General features: G+C 43.2%; 1 protein-coding gene across 3 annotated transcripts in view; it reads left to right on the top strand.

Moving 5' to 3' along the window:
* The first annotated feature begins 11,661 nt into the window (after positions 1 to 11,661).
* Positions 11,662 to 21,930, top strand: part of wwc1 (WW and C2 domain containing 1) — a 171,429-nt gene continuing 161,160 nt past the window's right edge. For all 3 annotated transcript variants that reach the window (XR_010976111.1, XM_068043868.1, XM_068043869.1), the window contains exon 1: positions 11,662 to 12,275. Coding sequence is in view for 2 of the 3 variants with exons in the window: in XM_068043868.1 (XP_067899969.1) it covers positions 12,142 to 12,275 (134 nt within the window). In the remaining variant the exon portion in view is untranslated. The remainder of the gene's footprint in view (positions 12,276 to 21,930) is intronic.

Below are 21,930 nucleotides of genomic sequence, written 5' to 3'. Positions count from 1 at the left end.
ATTTTTGTGAGGTATCAGTATTGGAGGGTTGTTAGTACATGCGGAACCATATCGTGGCAACAGTCATCTGGGGAAAGGCCAATTTACATTTCAGTAGCACACTTGCTTAACACCATAACTTATAGGTACAAAAAAAGTTCTGTTTTTCCCTTGACTTTATACCTTCATTTTAATCTTTTCTTTTGTGCCAATTTTCTCCCTTTCGCTTGTGAAGGCCCTGGTTCTATGCTGGGGCATGATTCCACAGGCATCTTCTATACCATGTGCAACTGACCTTTCTTCATGGGTGTGTTACTCCACCACTATGTTCATTGCACTACTGTGGTTTGCTGTTTGATATTGAGCTGTGAATGACAGTTTTCTCCATCCAAACATCAGCAAGACCAAATCTATCCTGTTTGATCCTCGTCAGAAACTCCATACCCAAACCTCTGATTCCATTCCCCTTTCTGGCTGGTTGTTTTTTTGCATGACAAGTTGCTGAGAGTGAGCTGATAATGTTGCAGCAAGAGAAACCAGGCATCTGAGAACTGAATGAACGGGGCAAGCAACTGTGTATCTTCTTAATAAATCAGATTGAAGGATTGTGAAATTAACAGTACAAGGACTGAGAAGGAAGTGTAAATTAGAATGGGTGATTTCAAGGTCAAATCAAGTACAGAAAGAGAAATAAAGAGAGGGAATGCCCAATGTGCACCTTCAGACTCCTGCTCAGTTTTGAGCTGAACTTCAAGTTTCATTACGTTACCCAGACTCCAAAACATTGGCATTTATGTCCACAGTTCAGGCCCTCTGCCAACCAAGCTCAGTTGTCACCTCCACGCTCAATTTTTCTTATGCTTTCCCAGTTGACCTCCTAAGGTCCGTCCTATAAAAACCCCCAACTCATCCAGAAATGCATGACCCACATCCTATCCACTATTAACTTCCTTCACCATCATCTAGGAAGACAAGTACAAGACTCTCGCTCAATTTTCACATGATAACCCAGCAGAGTTCAAAGAACTGGTCCCTAGCTTGCAGATGACTCTGGAGCCCAAAAACTGGCAGGATCAAGAGGGCATCTCCATGGCAGGCATGTGTCTCTCCCAGTTGGAAAAGCCCTCAATCAGAAAATCCAGGCACAAGTCAGAAGACTATCTGATTATGGGAGTGTCATAATTGAGCCTAACCCAATGTCCACAAACACACACATTTTATAGTCACAATTATTGGATAACAATAATGGCAAAGGATTCTTACTCATTTTTCTTTTCCATAATTTGGAGACACTGAGGTTTACTGTGGTGGATCATTTGAGACAACTAATTTGGTACAAATTACAAATTAAAGCCTCTTGTTTCATATAGTTCAGTACCTCACAGTGCAGTTAGCTATTGAACATTTTTGTACAGTAGAAATAAAAAGCTTTCACAGGGAACTTATTCCTTTAAATTTTGCAACAACAAACGTTATAATTGGGAGTTTTTCAACAAGTTAGAGCCGTCATAAATATAGCTGTGAGTAAAGATTTTACAAATTTAATGGCTGGATTTTGCTGTCAAAATAACTACAAAGCTAATGGCGCTCACTGTTACTTATGGGCAAATGGTACAAAACTTCAGGTAAGGGGCAGATGTGCTATTCAATACAAATATTTACAAGTTGCCATCTGAACCGTGCTGCTCCACTGTTAGCTTCACAAACAGTATCTTACTGTCTGCCGCAGCAACAAGGTGCATTGAGTGGCATGAAGTTGCTTCTGATATTACTTGTTGGAAATTTTAAAAATGTAAAATTTTTAATTAACTTTTTCTTTTCTTTTCCTTTTTGTCTTTTCTTCTCTATCGTTTAATGCAAACTTTCCCTCTTTATTTCTTTCTATACCTGATTTGACCTTGAAATCACCCATTCTAATTTACACTTCCTTCTCAGTCCTTGTGCTGTTAATTTAACAATCCTTCTGATTGATTAAGAAGATACACAGTTGCTTGTCCTGTTCATTCAGTTCCCAAATACCTGGTTTCTCTTGCTGCAACATTATCAGCTCACTTTCAGCAACTTGCCAAGCAAAAAATTTGTAAACCTAAATGTGCAACTGCAAGTCTAACTAACATTCACCATTATATGCCCTGCTCCAGCAAAATATGACCCATTCTAGCATTTAACAAAAACTTTTTGTCAGAAAATAAGAATCCCAATTTTGTACAAATTTTAATCAGGTGTATACCATTTCTATAGCTGAAGCAAGGTAGTAATAGATTTAGCAACTCATCTTCAGAAATGCCAACTCGCTGAATTGGATAGAAACTCTGATCGCCCTGAAAACGGGCACCGAGATTGCTATGTGCAATTAACCTGCATCCATTTATTGTGATCCAGCCAGCAAACCAACTTTGTGCTGCCTGCTCATTTCAATGATTTCACCATCTAGCCAGAGCTAACTGCACTGTTGAGTGGATGGACGTATCAGCAGAGAGCTAAAATCGTGAGTGGCTAGCACCACTTAAAGGACAGCACAGTGGCGCAGTGGTTAGCACCGCAGCCTCATAGCTCTAGCGACTTGGGTTCGGTTCTGGGTACTGCCTGTGTGGAGTTTGCAAATTCTCCCTGTGACTGTGTGGGTTTCCACCGGGTGCTCTGGTTTCCTCCCACAGCTGAAGACTTGCAGGTTGATAGGTAAATTGGCCATTGTAAATTGTCCCTAGTGGAGGTGAATGGTAGGGAATATGGGATTAATGTAGGATTAGTATAAATGGGTGGTTGTTGGTTGGCACAGACTTAGGGGCCAAAGGGCCTGTTTCAGTGCTGTATCTCTAAATTAAAAAAATAAATAAAAAAGCTAGCCTGCACCTCTTAAAGGGGAAGTGCATTGTGGCTGCAGCAGGTGTTGGCAGTTATGCAGAAAATGGCTCTGACCTGGGAAACATTGAAGCATGGCACAACATGGGAGGGTGTGGGCATTAAGGTACTGGAGGATGTGAAAAGGAGGAGAGATGCCCTATATCCATCGGGAGCTAGGAGATCCTCCAGATCCACCTTCAGAAGACAGTGCAAGCAGATATGTTGGAGGTAAATGCCAGGAGTCCATCCCTGAGGACCTGGATGCAGTGCTGCAAGAAATTCCATGACCTCACACAAGCAGTCAAGGCCAGTGAATGCATCTTCAAATGCCATATCCTACCAACTGCACTATTAGCCTCAGACACTGCTCAATTCACCATGCCCCCATCACTCACCTACTAACAATCTCTATCAATCAGGACTCATACCTTACATTCAAATGATCCACACACCATCACATATTTAGCACTGCTGCAAGCTGCACACTGATATCCCATAGGTTGCATATACTACCAGCTTTTCAACCATGGCAGTCACATTACCCAAACAAATTGCATGACACTCACTGACACACTTCCCTTGCTCTTGCAGGACAAGGTGGTGCACAACCGGAATCAGCAGGAGCTAACCAGAGGGAACAGGTGCACCTGCACATCCTAGCCCCAATGGAGAAGACAGTGCTGACCATTATTAGGATGGCCATTGCGTAGGTGGGTCAGAAACCGTCAAAGATGACAGTATCCTCAAACCTAATCCTACCTCCTGCTCATCCCACATTCTCTTCTGATCTATAAGCTGCAGATAATGAAAGCTTGTACCTCTTATTCCCCACCTCCCCACACCCCGTCCCCACACCACAACCTTACCTCTGTGCCTTTTTCCTTTCAAATACAGCAAGAAGAAAGTGCTAATGAAGACAAACCGTCACTCAGTTTCACACTCACAGCCACCAGCTCAGATACTGACACTGCATGTAATTTAGAGGATAGCATAGAGGCATGATCTGCACATGGTGAGACACCAGGCATCAGTGGCCTGCAGTCAAGGCAGGGAGCAAGGATAGCAGAGAGGCCAGGTGAGGAGTTGGCCCAGGGCAGTGGCTTCATGGAGCATGAACATGCTTTCCTTTCTCAGGAAGATAGCATTCATCCTCCCAACCTGCCAATACACTTGCTGATGCCCTTCAGCCAGCGCCCAGACTGCTGCCACCCATGCTGAGACGGTGATGTCCATAGGTGGGCTGCCTAGGCCCAGAGTTGCTCAAGGTCGTCCTGCAAGGTCATCTGCAATCTCCTGTCAGCAGCCTTCCACCAGCCATGCTGCAGCCACCAGAGTAGCACTAGTTGGAAGCACCAGGACAAGCAAAGTCACACAGAAGACAGGTACAAAGGGAATGCACAAGGATGATTATTTGACTTTTGTCTGCAATATGGCATGATTTCATTTATAAATTTGGTTTGGAACGTTTATTTTGGGGTGGCATTTATTTTTGCATTGTGGTGAATAGGGTGCTATGATGATTAGTTACAGAAGATAAGGTGTGGTACTGTTGTCGAGTGGGGAATCGAGGCTGTGTTTACTGGTATCGCACTCTATAATGAGTCCTTCATGGACAGTCCGACCAGAAAGGGGTTGTTTAAGCTGCCTCCTTCCTTCTCCTTGTGCTCCTCCTCATCAGCTGCTCGCTGCATAGCTTGTAGCAAGGGCTGTCACTTCAAGATGGCAAACTTGTGCAGCGTGCAGCAGACCACAATGAATCTTGACACCTGCCTGCCAAGTACTGCAGGGCTCATCCAGAGCAATTCAGACAGTGAAAACGTCTTTTCAGAACACAAATGGTCTGCTCTACCATATTTCATGTGGCCACATGGCTTTGATTGTATGCATGCTGAGCATGTGCATGTGAGTTGTGAATCAGAGTAATCAGCCATGGTGTCAGCAGATAGTCCTTGTCACAGTGAGCAGATAGTCCTTGTCACAGTGTTGCCACCCTTTGATTTGCCATGCTGGCTCAAATTCAGCTGACACAGCAGACTGCTGCAGAATGAAGGCATCATTACTGCTGCCAGGATACTGGGCATTGATCTGCATGGTTCGCTGTCCATGATAACACACCAGCAGGAAGTTGAGGTAGTGGAATCCCTTTCCGTTCTGGTATATAAGGCAGAGTTCACATGTGGAGCCCTCAAAGCGACGTGCATGCAGTCAACGGTACTCTGCATTGCATGGAATCCTACAGTCCTAGCGAAGTCACATGCTCATTCCGCCTGCTTCTCTCTGGCAAGAGAATGAAATGTAGTTAGCTCTTATTGAATAGAGAGCCTCAGTGACCTCCCTTACATAACAGTGGACAGCAAACTGTGTGATTTTGCAAATATCTCCAACTCCAGCCTGGAAGGAGCCAGACACGTAATAGTTCATACCAATATCACCTTCACAGCCACTAGAAATACAGTCCTTGCTCTGCTCTGAAGTAGCTATTGTGGCTGCAGCAGGTGGCAGATTTCAATGAGGATGTCTTTATTGAAATGCAGAGATCTCACATATTTTTTCTCACTGAGGTTCAGGTTGGAGAATTGCTCCCTGATCATCCTGGGTGGATATGACCTCCTGCTGAGAGCCTTTCTTACCCACCTCCTCCTCCAGCAGCTTGTTCTACTCTGCGTGGTTTCTGTTCATCCTACAAGCCATGCTGTATTCCAAGGGGGAATGCCTACTTATTCACCCATGGCTGGGAGCAACTGGTTTGTGCAGAAGCTTTGAAGTCACCAAAAATTCCTTCAGTACCTGCCACACCACTACCTGCAGACCTTTGCAACTTTAAATACCTATAGAAAGCACCAAACTCTTGTAGAACCAAAACAACAGCCAGAAGAAATCAACCAGCAAATAACCTGTAAGTAGTTGATGATCCCTTTAAATAGCACTGGTTGGGGTCCTTCCTGTTGCTGAACATGTATTCAGTTGCATGAGGTTAAGAGAGAGTGTTAGTTTGAGCATTGAGCTCCAAAATGGCACCACTGGTGTCAAATCAGCGTGGCATGTTGATTGACATCATGCTCTGCCTGCTCTGCAAACTTCTGGCAGACATTCACTGCACACACATCAATGCCTTCACCAATATGACATACAGTACAATTCTCCCCACAAGTATGCGCATGTGCCATGAATTCCATTTTGGAGCTCTAAGGCACTAGTAGTGCCCAAAAAAATAGTGCAAACGATCCCAATTTCTCACCCTCAAATTTTTCTGTGTATTTCTGAAACCCCTCTACTATAACATGAGTTCTTTAGAACAAATATATTAAATATTAATTTATTAAAGGGCAGGTAGGGTGAAGAATTCCTAAAATGTGTATGGGAGAACTTCCTTAATCAGTATTTTTCTTGTACAATGAGGATGGATGCAGTGTTGGATCTAGTTCTTAGATAATGAAATCGGACAAGTGGATTGTGTTTCAGTGGGAGAATATCAGGGTAATAGTGATCATAGTATAAATAGGTTTAAAGTAGTTACTGAAAGGGGCAAAGAAAAATCAAAGGTGAAAATACTCAACTGAAAGAAAGCCGATTTCAGTGATTTAAAAGTGATCTAGCACGGCGGGGGTGGTGGGGGGTGGGATGGTGGGCAGGGGGAGTAGCATAGTGGTAATGCTACTGGACGAGTAAAAAAAAATCAACATGCACTGTACTGTACAGTTTGATGGCTCCACTTCCAACAGTTTCAGAGTGAAGAATGGAATGAAGCAGGATTGTGTCCCAGCCCCCACTCTGTTTAGCATCTTCTTCTCCATACTCCTGACCTTTGCCTTCCCTGCAGATATGGAAGGAGACTACTTGCACACTAGGTCAGATGGCAAGTTCTACAATATATCAAGGCTGAAAGCGAAGACAAAAACACATCACGTCCAGATCAGAGAACTCCTATAAACTGATGATGCTATGCTAGTCAGTCACACGGAAACTCAGCTACAAAGACTCATGGACTGTCTCTCCTGTGCCTGCAGCTTGCTCTCCTTGACTGTAAGGACAAGGTGTTGCATCTCTGCCCCTGATCACACTAAATAACACCCCACTGGAAGTGGTTAGCAAATTCTGCTACCTTGTGTCCACAGTGACAGACGATCTGTCCCTTGATGCAGAGCTCAATACACGCTTAGGGAAAGCAGCTATCAGCTTTGGCCGACTTGCGAAATGCGCATGGAATAACACCAAGCTGACCCTTAGGACCAAGCTGATGGTTTATAAGGCCTGTGTTCTCAGCACCTTGCTGTATGGCTGTGATGGCACATGCGAGACTTAGAGTTACCAGGAAAAGAAGCTCAATAATTTCCATCTTCGCTGTCTGAGGCACATTACGGGCATATTCTGGCAGTACAAAATCACAAATGTGGAGGACCTCTCAAAGGCAGAGCTTCCAACAGAGGCAGCTTCGGTGGATCGTACAGGTCCGCAGGATGGAAGACGGTTGCTACCCAAGGACCTTATGTTTGGTGAGGTAACTAGGGCCAGATGACCAGTGGGGTGCCCACAGCTCTGCTTCAAGGCTGCTTGCAAGCGTGACATGAAGGCACAGTGGCGCAGTGGTTCGCACTACAGCCTCACAGCTCCAGCGACTCGGGTTCGATTCTGGGTACTGCCTGTGCGGAGTTTGCAAGTTCTCCCTGTGACCGTGTGGGTTTTTGCCGGGTGCTCCGGTTTCCTCCCACAGCCAAAGACTTGCAGGTTGATAGGTAAATTGGCCATTATAAATTGCCCCTAGTATAGGTAGGTGGTAGGGGAATTGAGGGAAGGTGGGGATGTGAGAGGGTAATGGGATTAATGTAGGATTAGTATAAATGGGTGGTTGATGGTCGGCACAGACTCGATGGGCCAAAGGGCCTGTTTCAGTGCTGTATCTCTAAATAAATAAAAATGTCGACTATTGCACATGGGAGCTTGCAAAAGAGGGAAATGGCAACACATCCTATGGACTGGTGTGCACTACTATGATGGTCAGTTGCTACAGCCGCTTGGCAACAGGCGCCAACGTCTAAAACACAACTTATAGTGTCACTTGGCAGCTTCACATGCAGCACTTGTGGCAGAATCTGCCTCTCAAGGATTGGCCTTCACAACCACCAACAAAGGTGCACCAAGAGAAGACACCCCACCTAAATGGATTGTTTGCTGTGTGTCCATCATCTTTTGTAGATGGGAGGATGCCAACCAATGATCTTGTCATGCTCATGAGAAGTGCAGCAATGACAATACTGAAAAAAATGGAAGAGTTATAACAAATTAGAAGAATTTTAAAAGTCTGGTACATTTGCTGTCAACAAAATGAAGGACAAGTCACATGATCCATACCAACTCAGCACTAAAATGCACATCCATGTCTACTAGAACTAAAACCAATTAACCCCGGCTACATGGAAATGAAACAGCTTATCACATATGGATGTGAGCTATACACAAAACGACCTAAAACAAAGACACACCCAGACTCCAAGTCTCTAGCAACCTTCACCACAATAGAATGTGAACAGCCCTCATCTTATCAAAATGGGGCCATCAAAAGTTATTGTATAGTCCATCAGGAACTGAAACCTAAAGCCACATGGGAAAACTAACACTTAATTCATTTACCTTTAAAGGTAATAATTTTGAAGAAGAAAGGGTCTTTCCAGTTCAGAACATCAACATCAGTCTGGTCTCTCCAACACACAGTCAACATTAAAAGCCATCTTGAATTCTAGCTCAAGGCCGAGAGAGAGGTCAGTTCCAGCTAACACCGTTGAACCCTGCTGAGACAAGTCAACTGCAGCAGAGAAAAGAGAGTGCCTTTGAAACAGCTCCACCACCTGTGAAAACTGAACAAAGAAATCGGCACCGTCTTCAAACTGAAGTGAACCACCAAGAGACTTCAGCAACTCAGCAAATACAAGACAACCAACAAACAGGCCTGCAACTTTAAAACTCACCTTCTGAGAGGATCCCACAGGTCTTCCTGAAACAAAAGACCTTTATACCCTGACCTCTTAACACCTCTTACCCTTTACCTTCTATCTATCGCCTCTTGACTGCACTTGTGAGAGTGAATGCGTGCATGGGTGGTGTTGCGATAATTTCGGGTGATGAATATTGTTCAAAAAATATTTAATCTTCTGTTTTAAACCTACGAGATAACCTGTTATTGTCTGTTTATTTGGCCAACAAAACACAAGGACTGAAACATTGATTTAAACAAAAACAATGACTGTGGTCAGTTGGGAGGTGAACCATAGAAACCAGCCACAACATCACCCACCTGTCCATAATAATCTGTAATGAGTGCAAAAGCTTCCAGGCCACTTCATATAAGTGAAAACATCAGTTTTCCCTTTGTTTACCTTTGATTACCATCAAGACGGTGGGCCAATGCATTTGTATAACATCTCCAAAGTGGCCTCAGCATTCCAACATTTCAGCATTTAATAGGTGGCATATCATGTAATTATGAAAGGTGAAGTAAATTTTAACCCCAGAACTGTCAGTTCCAATTTTTTTTAAAGCCTGCCAGAAAACCACAAAGCTGCTTCAAAGGTCAGAAGCAGCAGTTCCAAATCACAGCAAATATCAGTAAAGCTGACAGTTCCGATTTTTTTTAAAGCCGGTCTTCTGGGTCTGAACGTTGGAAACTGCAGAGGTGTCCAACCTTTTCACATCAGAGGCCACATTACAAATTTTGCGCATGTTTATTTAGTAATGTCATAATGGGAAGTGTGAAGACCCTAAACTATGGAAACCTCTCTGAACTTCTTGATGGAGACAGTATGTCTGCAGCTGTCTTGATCAGGGATTTAAATTATTCACACGATTTCCCAGAACAAAGAGATTTGGAGTTGGAAATAATCAGTTTAATTTCTGTCTGGGACATCCCAAGTTTACCACAATGCTATGGAGATGGATAATGCAAGATGCCTTGGTCAGTTGTTTTTTGTTTGATCCGTTTGCTTATTGACAGACAAGCTGTTGGTTACAGAGAAAGCAGTTGGCTCTGAAAAACAGCTAGGCACAGGAGCAAAGAGGCCACCAGGAACCAGGGGTATTTCTGTTTTAAGGCAGGCCCATGCTCAAGCTGAGAAGTCCAGATTCGGAATGTGTTGTAAGAGAACTGGAGGATTTGCTTAGCTGGTGCAAGAGGGAGAATCTCTGGGAGATTTTATACCTCAGAAGTAAGCTGAGAAATTAAGGATATCAAAGTGAATTCCTAAGAGCTGTAGTATACTTTGGATTAGACCCAGGAGAAGTGAACAAACAGACAAGATCCTGTGAAGTATAGGGGGACTCTTGGGGTGGAAGTAACAGTCAAATGGGGGTGATCTATTGAGATTTAAAGTATACGTTTTCATGTTCTATTATGATTTAAAGTTTAAAGCATGTGTTTCTGAATTGCAGTGTTGTTTGTGGTGTTTTGCTTTAACACTTGAAAAGTTTTTTGTTTAAAACATGAAAACTTGTGGCGTAATTCTTTCAGCAATAACTGGAAATTCAACTTTCTCTTTTTAAAAGTTAACAGTCCCTAAGAGTATCGTAACAACTGCATAAAAAAGTTTCCTCATGTTCCCTCTGGCTTGTTTGCCAATCCCAGTGCTGTTATTGTTCTCCTTTGTGCAGGAAAGGTTGAGGGGAGATTTAATGGATGTATCCAACTTATGAGGGGTTTTGATAGAACAGATAAGGAGAAACTGTTTTCTCTAGTAAGTAAGTCAGCAACCGGAGGTCATGAATTTACATTAATTGGAAAAAGAACTAGAGGCGAAATTTTTCCCGTAAAGGGTTATTAAGATTGGGAACACACTACTTGAAAGGGTAGAAGATGCTAATTCCCTAGGAACCTGCAAAAGGCAATTGGGCATGTCCTTGAAGAGGAATAATTTGCAGTGTTATGGGAAAAAAGCTAGGGTGGGAGATTAAATTGGACAGCACTTTCAATGGTCTCCTCTGTGCTGCAAGCTTCTATGCTCTGACCTACAAATTGAAAAAAAAGACTTGCATTTATATAGGGCCTTTCATGACCATAGAAAGTTCCAAAGCACTTTACAGCCAATTACATACTTCTGAAGTTTGGTCACTGAATCATAGAATGGTTACAGCACAGGAGGCAACCATTCAGCCTGTTGTGTCCAAGCCAGCTCTCTGCAAGAGCAACTGGCCTAGTGCCGTTCCCCATAGCCCTGCAAATTTTCCCTCTTCAGATAATTATCCAATTTTCTTTTGAAGGTCTCGATTAAATCTGCCTCCATCACTCTCTCAGGTAGTGCATTCCAGATCCTAACACAGCAGCCAATTTGCAGACAGTAAGCTCCCACAAACAGCAATGTGATAATGACCAATAGTCTGTTTTTGTGATGTTGATTGAAAGATAAATATTGGCTTCCTTCAGGGACAGCTACCCAACTCTTTTTCAAAATAATGCCACGGGATCTTTTACGTTCGCCTGAGGGAGGCAGGCAGGCAGGGCCTCGATTTAACATCGCATCCAAAAGATGGCACCTCTGACAGTACAGCACTCCCTCAGTATTGCACTGGAGTCTCAGCTTGAAATGGACTTGAACCCACATCCTTGTGACCCAAAGGCGCCAGAGCGACTAACTGAGATCTGACAATTGACCATGAACACAGCAAAAAAAATGGGATTTTATTTAATCCAAATACGTTATTTAACTAAATTTTTTTTTGAAAAAGGAATTTGAGGAAGGGAATAATCACAATTTTAGGAGCATTACGGCACGTATGTTCTATTGCAGCGCTCCTTTTGCAGTAATTACGGTGGAAAGGTACCTGACTGACAACCTGGATGACGTCATGCTGTATACGAAGAGCGTTCGCAAGCGGTGGTGCCGCTCGAAGGGCAACGGTTAATAACCAGGAGAGCAACAAGGAAGAGGAAAAGAAACATTTGCTTTTATTATATATAAAATCAAGAAAGTAAACAAAAGTCGGGTTGCAGCAGAAAAGTTTGCACCCAAAAGAGTAAAAAAAAGCTTAAGAGAACGGTAATGTTGAGAAGATTTGGGTGAGTGCGCGAGAGTCTGTTTCGGTTGGGAGCGCGAGCCGGATCCGAGCAGCCGCTCGAGCTTGCCCTCAACTCGGGGAAAACAAACGTGGAGACGGTAAAGATAAACGAAACATCAACACCATTCAGTCAGCATCGTCCGTTGATCGCACACTCGGGGGTGGGGGGGATGTTTCAAGGAGAAGCGTCGCCGGCGCGCAGCAGCTACTCGGCGTTTCTCGTCCATCGTTTTACTTTCCTATGGAGGAGCTCGAGTTTCTAAGAACCTGCCGCTCGCTATGCCCAGGTCGAATAAGGGCAATGGAGAACTGCCCCTGCCACCCGGTTGGGAAGAGGCGACGGATTACGACGGGAAGTTGTACTACATCGACCATAACACCAAGCAGACAAGCTGGGTGGACCCCCGCGACAGGTGGGTAGGCCCCGGTTAGCAACCCAAACACAGCAGTCGCTTTACTTGCGAAATAAGGTCCTGACGGTTGGAACACTACGCGTGCGCAATATATCAAACCGTTGGGGGGCGCGGGGGGTGGACGAAAGAGTGGTGAAGTTGTTAGGTACTGCGCATGTCTATTACGGGAAAGTGGTGGAGAACTAATGGCAATACTGCGCATGCGCGGCATTCTGCTTTTGTTACCTCATTTCTCTGCATGTTTTTGAAGTCATTCCAGGATTGCTTGCCCGCAGAGGAAAAAACAGCAATTTAGAAGGATAATTAAATTGACGAGAAATTTTTATCTCTTAAGTAAAATCAGTTTAATATAGTACAAGCGATCTTTTAAAGCACTGGAATAAATTCAAGTTCCACAATTGTCTAATTAAACCTTTCTCAAATATGAAACGAAATAGTTACCTCTACCTGTGAGTGAAGTGCATTTATTTATATTGTCTTGCGGCTTAACTGTTGGGGCAGATTTAGATTTTCTTACACTGACTAACTCAAGGTTTTACATTCAGGCCAGATGCCCATGTTACTTGTCAGACGTCTCAACCAACATTTAAAACAGCTGACTGAAGCGAAATACTGCAGTTGCTGGAAATCTGAAATAAAACCAGAACCTGCTGGAAATACTCAGCAGGGCTGGTACCTTTCTCTCAAAAGGTCACAGACCTGAAACTTTAGCTCTCTGCTTCTGTCTCTCCACAGATGCTGCCTGACCTGCTGAGTATTTCCAGCACTTTCTGATTTATCATATTGCTGTTTGTGGGAGTCTGCTGTGTGCAAATTGGCTGCTGTGTTTCCTATGTTACAACAGTGACTACAGTTCAAGAGTGCTTCCATTTTCTGTAAACAGCATTGGGATGTTCTGAGGTCGTGAACGGTGTTATATAAATGGAAGTCTTTTACTTTTTGTAAACTTGCTCTGTGTGTTATGCATCACCCCAGCATCCTTCTCTAATAAAACATTGTCTTCTGTGGTGTAAGGGTGCATATACACGAAAGCTTGATAATCCTAAACTTTTGATGTATATATCATGTATTAAGTTCCAAAATTACACAAGAATGAAATGAAGTGAGACGCCCCCCTACAGGGAATTTTACTTTAGTGCCAGGTTGAGCCCTGACATCAAACTCAGGTATGTTCAAAATGCTTAGCCCTCCATTCACTGCATTACTTACGTAGCTGTTGTTCTGGTCAACTAATCCCTCATCTTTGATGCCCTGGTACCCAGAAAAATCTTTACTCTAGCCCATGCTGGTTGATACCCCTCTTACAACCCCTTCTTCATTCCTTGAAGTTCATGAGTGTATTTGGCGCAAAGTGGTTCAGCCATACATCATCAGATCTGGATATATTGCCTGAAGTGCAGGCCTCACACTTTTCTGCCAAAAAAGTCCTTTATTCCAGGATCATCCTGGAGAGCAAAGATGACAGCCAGTTTCATTTATCCACTACCAACCATTTCCTTGGACTCTTCTCCCTTGTCGCCTCCACCCTTGCATCTAACACCACGTGTGGAGCTCATGGGTTTCTTTGTAAGATCAAGAACATCTGTTCAGCTGTCTCTGCTGCTTCCTCTCTTTCCCTTGCTCACCAAGGCAAATAATTACCCTGGAACATTGCCTACTGTAGTTTCAAACTCTAATTTGTCTTATTTTCCCCTATGCTTATGTCCACTCAGATCATTTTATTTGAGATCCACCTTTTTTTAAATAGGAGCAGGCTGTAAGGCTCCTTGAATCTGTTCTGCCATTCAGTAAGATCATGGTTGAACTTTTCCATCAACTTCACTTTCTTGCCCTATCCTCATATCCCTTGATTCCCTTATATCCCAAAAATCTATCGATCTCAGTATTGAATATACTTACAATTGAGCATCCACAACCCTCTGTGGCAGAGATTCATAACTCTCTAAATGAAGAAATTTTTCCTCATCTCAGTCCTAAGTGGCCTGACCCCTTATCTTAAGACCATTATTATTAATACTTTTCAGCCAAGGATATAGCCTCTATCCTGTCAAGCTGTCTAAGAATGTTATACATTTCAGTGTGATCACCTTTCATTCTTCTAAACTCTAGGGAATATAGGCCCACTTTACTCAATCTATTCTCATAGGACAGCCCTCTTATCCCAGGAATTAATCTAGTGATCCTTCTTTGGACTCCCTGCAAGGCAAGTGTATCCTTCCTTGGGTAAGGAGATTAAAACTTTACACAATACTCCAGGTTTGGTCTCGCCGTAGCTCTATATAATAGCAGCGAAACTTCTTTACTGTTATATTGCAAACCTCTTGCTGACATGCTATTTGCCTTCCTTAATTGCTTGCTGGACCTGCTATACCTGTTAACTTTTTGTGATTTGTATACCAGGACCCCCAAATCCTGCTGAATACCAACATTTTCTAGTCTCTCACCTTGTAATAAAAAATTTTGATTTTCCATTCTTCCTACAAAAGTGGATAATTTCACACATCACATTATACTCTTATCTGCTACCTTCTTGCCCGATCGCTTGTGTATATTCCTTTGCAGCCTTATTGCATCCTCCACAGCCTTACTTTCCCACCAAGCTTACGGGGCTTGAGAGGCTGTTTCTCCTGGCTATAGAGTTTGAACTAGGGCTCATCGTCTCAGGATAAGGGATTAGCCATTTAGGACTGAGATGAGGAGAATTCTTTTCCCTCAGAGGGTTGCAAATCTTTGGAATTCTCTACCCCTGAGCGCTGTAGATGCTCAGTCATTGCATCTATTCAAGACTGAGATCGATAGATCTTGGAGCACTAAAGGAATCGAGGGATAAGATGGGACAGTGGAGTTGATAAAAAAGTTTATCTATGATCTTGTTGAATGACAGAGCAGGCTTGATGTGCCACATGGCCTACACCTGCTTCTATTTCTTGCATTCTTGTGTATCGTCAGCAAGCTTAGATATATTACACTCGGTTCCTTCATCCAAGCCACTGATTTAGACTGTAATTAGCTGAGGCTCAAGTACTGATCCTTGCAACACTCCACTAGTTCTACAATGCCATTCTGAAAAAGACCTGTTTATTCTTGCTCTGTTTTCTGTCCATTAGCCAATCCTCAGTCCATGTTAATATTATGCACTACTCTCAATCCCATGGTCCCAAATTTTGTGAGACACTTTAGCAAATGCCTTTTAAAAATCCAACTATATGACAACCACTGGTTTCCCGTAATCTACCGTGCCAGTTACATCCTCAAAAACTTAAATGGATTTGTTACGCATTATTTTCCTTTCATAAAACTGTGATGGCTCTGCCTAATCATATTTTGATTCTCCAACTGCCCTGTCACTATGTCGTTCATAATTGATTCCAGCATTTTCCATACTATTGATGTCAGGCTAACTGGACTATAGTTTCCTGTTTTCTCTCTGTCCTTATGCAGTGGTGTTATATTTGCTACCTTCCAATGCATGGGGACCTTTCAGAATCTAGGGAATTCTTGAAGATCAAAACCAATGCATCCACTATTTCTGCAACCACCTCTTTGGAAGCCCTAGAGCCTAGGCCATTAGGTTCAGGGGATTTGTTGGCTTTTGGTCCCATTAAATTCTCCAGTATATATTTACAAATATTAATTACTTTAAGTTCCTCACTCTCATTAGACCCTTGTTTCCCCACAATTTCTGCTGTTTTCTTTGTGTCTTCTACTGTGAAGACAGGCACAAAATATTTGTTTAATGCCCCTGCAATTTCTTCATTCCCCATTATAATTTCTGTAGTCTCTACCTCTAAGGGACCCACATTTAGCTATTTTTTTCCTTTGTGCATATAGAGCTTTTACAGATGCTCTTATGGGCTGTTTTATATTTCTTACTAGTTTGCTCTCACTCTGTTCTCTCTCTCTCACAATTTCATGGACATCTTTTGCTGATTTTTAAAACCTCCAAAGCCTCAGGCTTAGTATTCTTTCCCACATTATGCTCCATCTGCCATCTTCTTGCCCAATCACTTAATCGGTTTATATGAAGGGTCACTGACCTGAAACGTTAACTCAGCTTCTCTCTCCACTGACTTGCCTTTACTTGCCGAGTCATAGAATATGAGAGTAGGGAGGTTATGATGGAGCTGTATAAAACGCTAGTTAGGCCACAGCTGGAGTGCTGTGTACAGTTCTGGTCACCACAATATAGGAAGGATGTGATTGCACTGGAGAGGGTGCAGAGGAGATTCACCAGGATGTAGTCTGGGCTGGATCATTTCAGCTATGAAGAGAGACTGGATAGGCTAGGGTTGTTTTCCTTAGATCAGGGAAGGCTGAGGGGGGACCTGATTGAGGTATACAAAATTATGAGGGACATTGGTAGGATAGATAGGAAGAAACTTTTTCCCTTAGCAGTGTTGTCAATAACCAGGGGGCATAGATTTAAGGTAAGGGGCAGGAGGTTTAGAGGGGACTTGAGGAAAAAATTTTTCACCCAGAGGGTGGTTGGAATCTGGAACACGCTACCCGAAGGGGTGGTAGAGGCAGGAACCCTGACAACATTTAAGAAGTATTTAGATGTGCACTTGAAATGCCATAGCGTACAAGGCTATGGGCCAAGTGCTGGAAAATGGGATTAGAATAGATAGGTGCTTGATGGCCGGCACAGACACGATGGGCTGAAGGGCCTGTTTCTGTGCTGTATGACTCTATGACTCTGAGATGCTGCCAGACCTGCTGAGTATTTCCAGCATTTCTTGTTTTTATTTCAGATTTCCAGCATCTGCAGTATTTTGCTTTTATATTACTGTATCCTTTTGCAGCCTTTTTACACCCTCACAGCTTACTTTCTCACCTGCTCCCATGACTCCATTCTCATTAAATTGTTGACCACCCAAGTTCCCTTCCTGGGCCCATGCTAGCAGACATAGTAAATAGTTCCCTGCTTTTACAGGTATTGTCCTCTCCCTTTCAAAACTGTTAACGCCCCGCCCTTCAAAAATCCCAGCCTCGACCCCTCTGTCATTGTAAACAACAGCCCCGTCTCCAGCCTCCCATTCCGTTCAAATTCTTGAACATGTTGTCACCTCTCAAATCCATGCCCACAACCACAAGCTTGAATCTTTAATCAAGTTTCTATACTTACCATAGTCCTGAAACAGCCCTAATCACAGTCACATATGACACCTTCTGTGATTGATCATTGTGCATTATTTTTACTTTTCCTCCATGATCTCTCTGCACCTTTTGACACAATAAACCACATCATTCTCCTTCAATGCCTTTCCTTCAATCTGCAGTTCAGTAGGATTGTTCTTGCTTGGTTCAGTCTTATCTATCTAATTGTACCAGAGCATCTCCAGCAATGGCTGGCCATCCTGCACCATCACCTTTGGAATCCACAAGGATCTATGCTTGGCCACTTCTTTTCCTTAACTACATCCCATCCCTTAGCAACATCATCTGAAGAAATAGGGTTGACTTTCATAGGCACGCTGTTGAAACTCAGCTCTACCTCTTCACCATCTCCATTACCTCTATCTTGCCAGACTACTTGTCTGATATTCAGTCAAAGAGAGTCCCAATTTCCTGCAGTTAAAAATTGGAAAGACAGAAGACAAAATATTTCAACTCATACCACAAACTGAGTACCTCTGCTGTCAATTCCATCTCCCTGCTTGGCTATTGTGTCAGGCTGAACTAGAATGTTCACAGTCGCTGCATTCTATTTGACCTTGAGCTGATCTTCTAACCCCATTCTTCATCACAAAGACTGCCTATTTTCATCTCCATAACATTGCTCACCTTCACCTCCCCCACCCCTGACCCCCAGCCTGAACCAAGCTCCTGCTGAAACCTTTGTCCATGCCTTTATTACATCGAGTCAACAATGCTTTCTAGGCCGCTCTCTGTAATCTTCAATTCATCCAAAACTTTGTTGCCAGTACCCTATTTCACACCAGGCCCTGCTGACCTATTGCTCTTGTCTTTCTTGATTTACACTGGCTTCTTATTCCGAACACCTGCAGTTTTAAAATTGCCATTCTCATGATTAAATCTCTTTATGGCTTTGCCTTTCCTTATCTCTAACCCTCTCCAAACTCACCATTCCTCTAACACTAGCCTTTCCCTTCTCGAACCACTATTGGTATCTGTGCCTTCAACCATTTTGGCTGGTGCACTGCAGTTCCCCTCAATAAAACCGAAGCCTTTCCACCACCCTCTCATTCTTTGACATTCCTTATATCAAGCTTCTGGTTGCCTCTCTTTACCATTCAGCATCAATTTTTGTCCGATTACCACACTGTGAGGTGCATTGGGATATTTTTCTATATACATTCTACATAATTTTGCTATATAAATGCAGGTTGTTACATTCAAATTATCACTGCAGTGTGAACTGAAACCAATGAGAAGTGGAAATGTATTCTGAAATATTCCAGATAGAGACTCCATGGGTGATGTTATAAGCTTCTAAAATATACAAAATTCAGAGTTACTGGCTGAAAAATCTTTGGGGATGATATCTGTATTTTTGACGAGCAAAAATTGGTGGATGTTAAGGAGTTGCTTTGTTGAGTAATTTTTGGAAGTATGCTTTCCATCAATTTTTCTGCACCACCTGATGTTACGCTCTCAATGATCTTTTTCACTTACTGATACTACTTTTGCTGTAGTTTCTTGGTTTCTTGCTGCAGATACTTTAGATTGTCTGTAAGTCACTGCATTCTGCTGCCTATTTCTCCTGTAATTGCCTTTTATTTTTCTTGGGCATTTACTTTTCTGCTTCATCTGTTTATTCACTCTGTTAGGGTCAGTTTGTTGGAAAAAAGCTTATGACAAAATAATACATTTTTGCACTACTGTCCAGATGTTATCACTAAACCATTTGTGTTATCTGCCTTTCCTACTCTTGGTTAGATCAACTATTTTGCACACATCAACAATCTCTCCCCAGAATCTTAAGGGGCTGTCATTGTCTCAAACCAGTTTCTCAACTCCATTTGGAATTCAGTTCCTATGTAACCTCAAGTAAACACACAAACAAAAACTGAGGAATTAAGTAGGGTGATGTGGTAGATTTCAGCTGTAAAATTGTATTATTCAAAGCACATTGTGCTCTTAGGGATATAGCATCCCATGTCAGAATTGTTAAATATATGATAGAGCCTGTGCTTCTGCACATACTGGATTCCATTATGTTATTGTAGTGACATGCAGAATTTAAGGTAAGATTTTTTTGTGTGAAATGGGTGGTACAATTCAAATGCGCACCTGTAGACGTCACCCTGAGACCTGATTAAAATTGGGTCATGGGTCTCATCTGCAAGAAACCACTGAGCTGCAGATGCCAATTGTGTCCCGATACAGCTCACTAGCTGAGGCCTTAGGAATTCTGTCCAACTCTAATGCCGAGCCAATCTTTAGATCGATGTAGCGGGCAGGGTAGGAAAACTGGAGGGGTATGAGTGTGGTCCTGGTCTGGCAGTGGCCCGCAGTATTATTGTGGAGTTATGTGCAGCACTCCTGCTTTTCGTGGTGCCACAGAAATGAAGCAGTTAAAACCGTTGTCTTACCTTTTTGTGGGAGACCTCCGGTGTTCCGTTTAAGGACCACCGGTTAGGCTGCTGATGACCCAGAACAAATGCGTGGAGCATGCACAACCTTTTGATAACCAATTTTGCAACATGCAAGGCATCTAGCTGATACACTACATACTTAGAAGTCACCTGCTTGCAATTTTGCAGCTGGCGCACTTCTGGGGGATATCAGGTGCAGGAGACAGCAACTGGAAATCGTGCCTTCTCTCCCTCCCCCCGGCCCCCCAATAACTGATTTTTTCCCCGCCAATACTAGGGTGAAGTTATCAGTTTCTTTTCTTGTACATCTATGGGTGTTGATGCTTTGATCAGACTGTTTCTTGAGTATTACATGTTAGCCTAGTGCCAAATAAATAAATTACGAGGAAAGGTCAGAAAAATTCAGACTTGAAAGAAGGCTAGTGAAGGGAGCCTTTATAGATGAATGAGATACATAAATAATAAATAGGAGTCAAAGGGATAGTAAACTGAAGCCTATACATGTGTGTATATAATATAAATGTATGTACACATATATAAAACATAAGTAGATATCATTTTAAGTAAATGATGTGACAGCTGAGACCGATTGCCTGCAATTCCTGTGCCATGTGGAAACTCCAGTGGATTACAGCATGTGCTAGAGGTTTCTCCAGTTGCTTGAACTCAGGATTTCTGAACTTGAGGAGCAGCTGGAATCACTGCAGGGCATGCGGGAGGATGAGAACTTTCTGGATTGCACGTTGCAGGAAGTGGTCGCCTCAAAGTCACGGATGATAGTGAGTGGCCATCAGCAGGATAGCAAAAAGAGGAAGGCAGTGCAGGAATTCCCAAGCAGTTCAGCCTTCGCAAACCAGTTTTCACTGTTGAATACTGGTGAGGATGGCGACACCTCAAAGGAGTGCAGTACACAGCAAATCCACAGCACCATGAGGTAATTTACACTGCGTTTCTGAATCAAAATCTTTGATTTAGCTTAAAAACTGTATAGGTACCAATACAGACTCCTAGGACTCCATTTTCAGCAGCACTTCTCCCTGAACCCTCTTTCCTGGCAGTTCCCGCCAGCTGGTACTCATTGTTTTCTAAAATAAAAAAAATGCTGGAAATACTCAGCAGGTTAGGCAGCATCAGTAGAGAGAGACACTAATGTTTCAGGTCAATTACTTTTCGTCAACTGGAAAAAGTTAGGTTACAATCAGATCAGCCATGCTCTTATTGAATGGCAGAGCAGGCTTGATAATTTGTATGTTCGTATGTATGTAATTGATTTTAAGCACGCACCGAATCAGGGACGGAGGGGAGGAAAGAACAAAAGGTAAGGTCGGTGATAAGGTGGAAGGGAGGCGAGATTAAATGATGAAAGGATGATGGTGCAAGGCAACAGGTGATGGTATAGAATCATTAACAACGGCTGCTGTCTGGAAAAAATGGGGGCTGATCTGAAATTGTTGAATTTATTTTTGAGCCTGGAAAGTTCGAAAGATGAGGTCCTGTTCCTTCAGCTTGCATAGAGCTTCATTGGAACAGTGAAGGAGGCCGAGCTCAGAGTGGGAGTGGGATGGAGATTGAAAACGACAGATCAGGGTCACTCTTGTGGACTGAACAGAGGTGTTCCATGAAGCGGTCACCCAATCTGTGCTTGGTCTCTCCAGTCTAAAGGAGACTGCGTTGTGAGCAGTGAATACAGTATACTAAATGGAAAGAAGTATAAGTAAATCATTTCACCTGGAAGGAGTGTTTGGGGCCCTGGATAGTGGGAATGGAGCAGATAAAAGGGCATCTCCTGCCCTTGCAAGGAAAGGTGCCATGGCAATTGGAGAGAGTGTTGGGGGTAATTGCGGAGGGAACGGTCTCTTCGGAATGTTGGAAAGGGAGGGGAAGATATGTTTGGCATTATGCTGGAGGTTGTGGAAATGGCGGGCGTGATCTGTTGAATGTGGAGCCTGGTGGGATGGAAGGTGAGGACGAAGGGAACCGTATTGTGGTTCTGGGAGGGAAAGGAAGAGGTAAGAGGAGAAGTGCAAGAAATGGGATGGACATGGGCTCTCAACCGAGTATTCCCCCTCCCCCCCCCCACCCCACCCCCGGCACTG

Source organism: Heterodontus francisci, chromosome 12 (assembly GCF_036365525.1).
Source record: "Heterodontus francisci isolate sHetFra1 chromosome 12, sHetFra1.hap1, whole genome shotgun sequence".
NCBI lineage: Eukaryota > Metazoa > Chordata > Chondrichthyes > Heterodontiformes > Heterodontidae > Heterodontus > Heterodontus francisci.
This window is presented reverse-complemented; position numbering and strand designations above follow the sequence as displayed.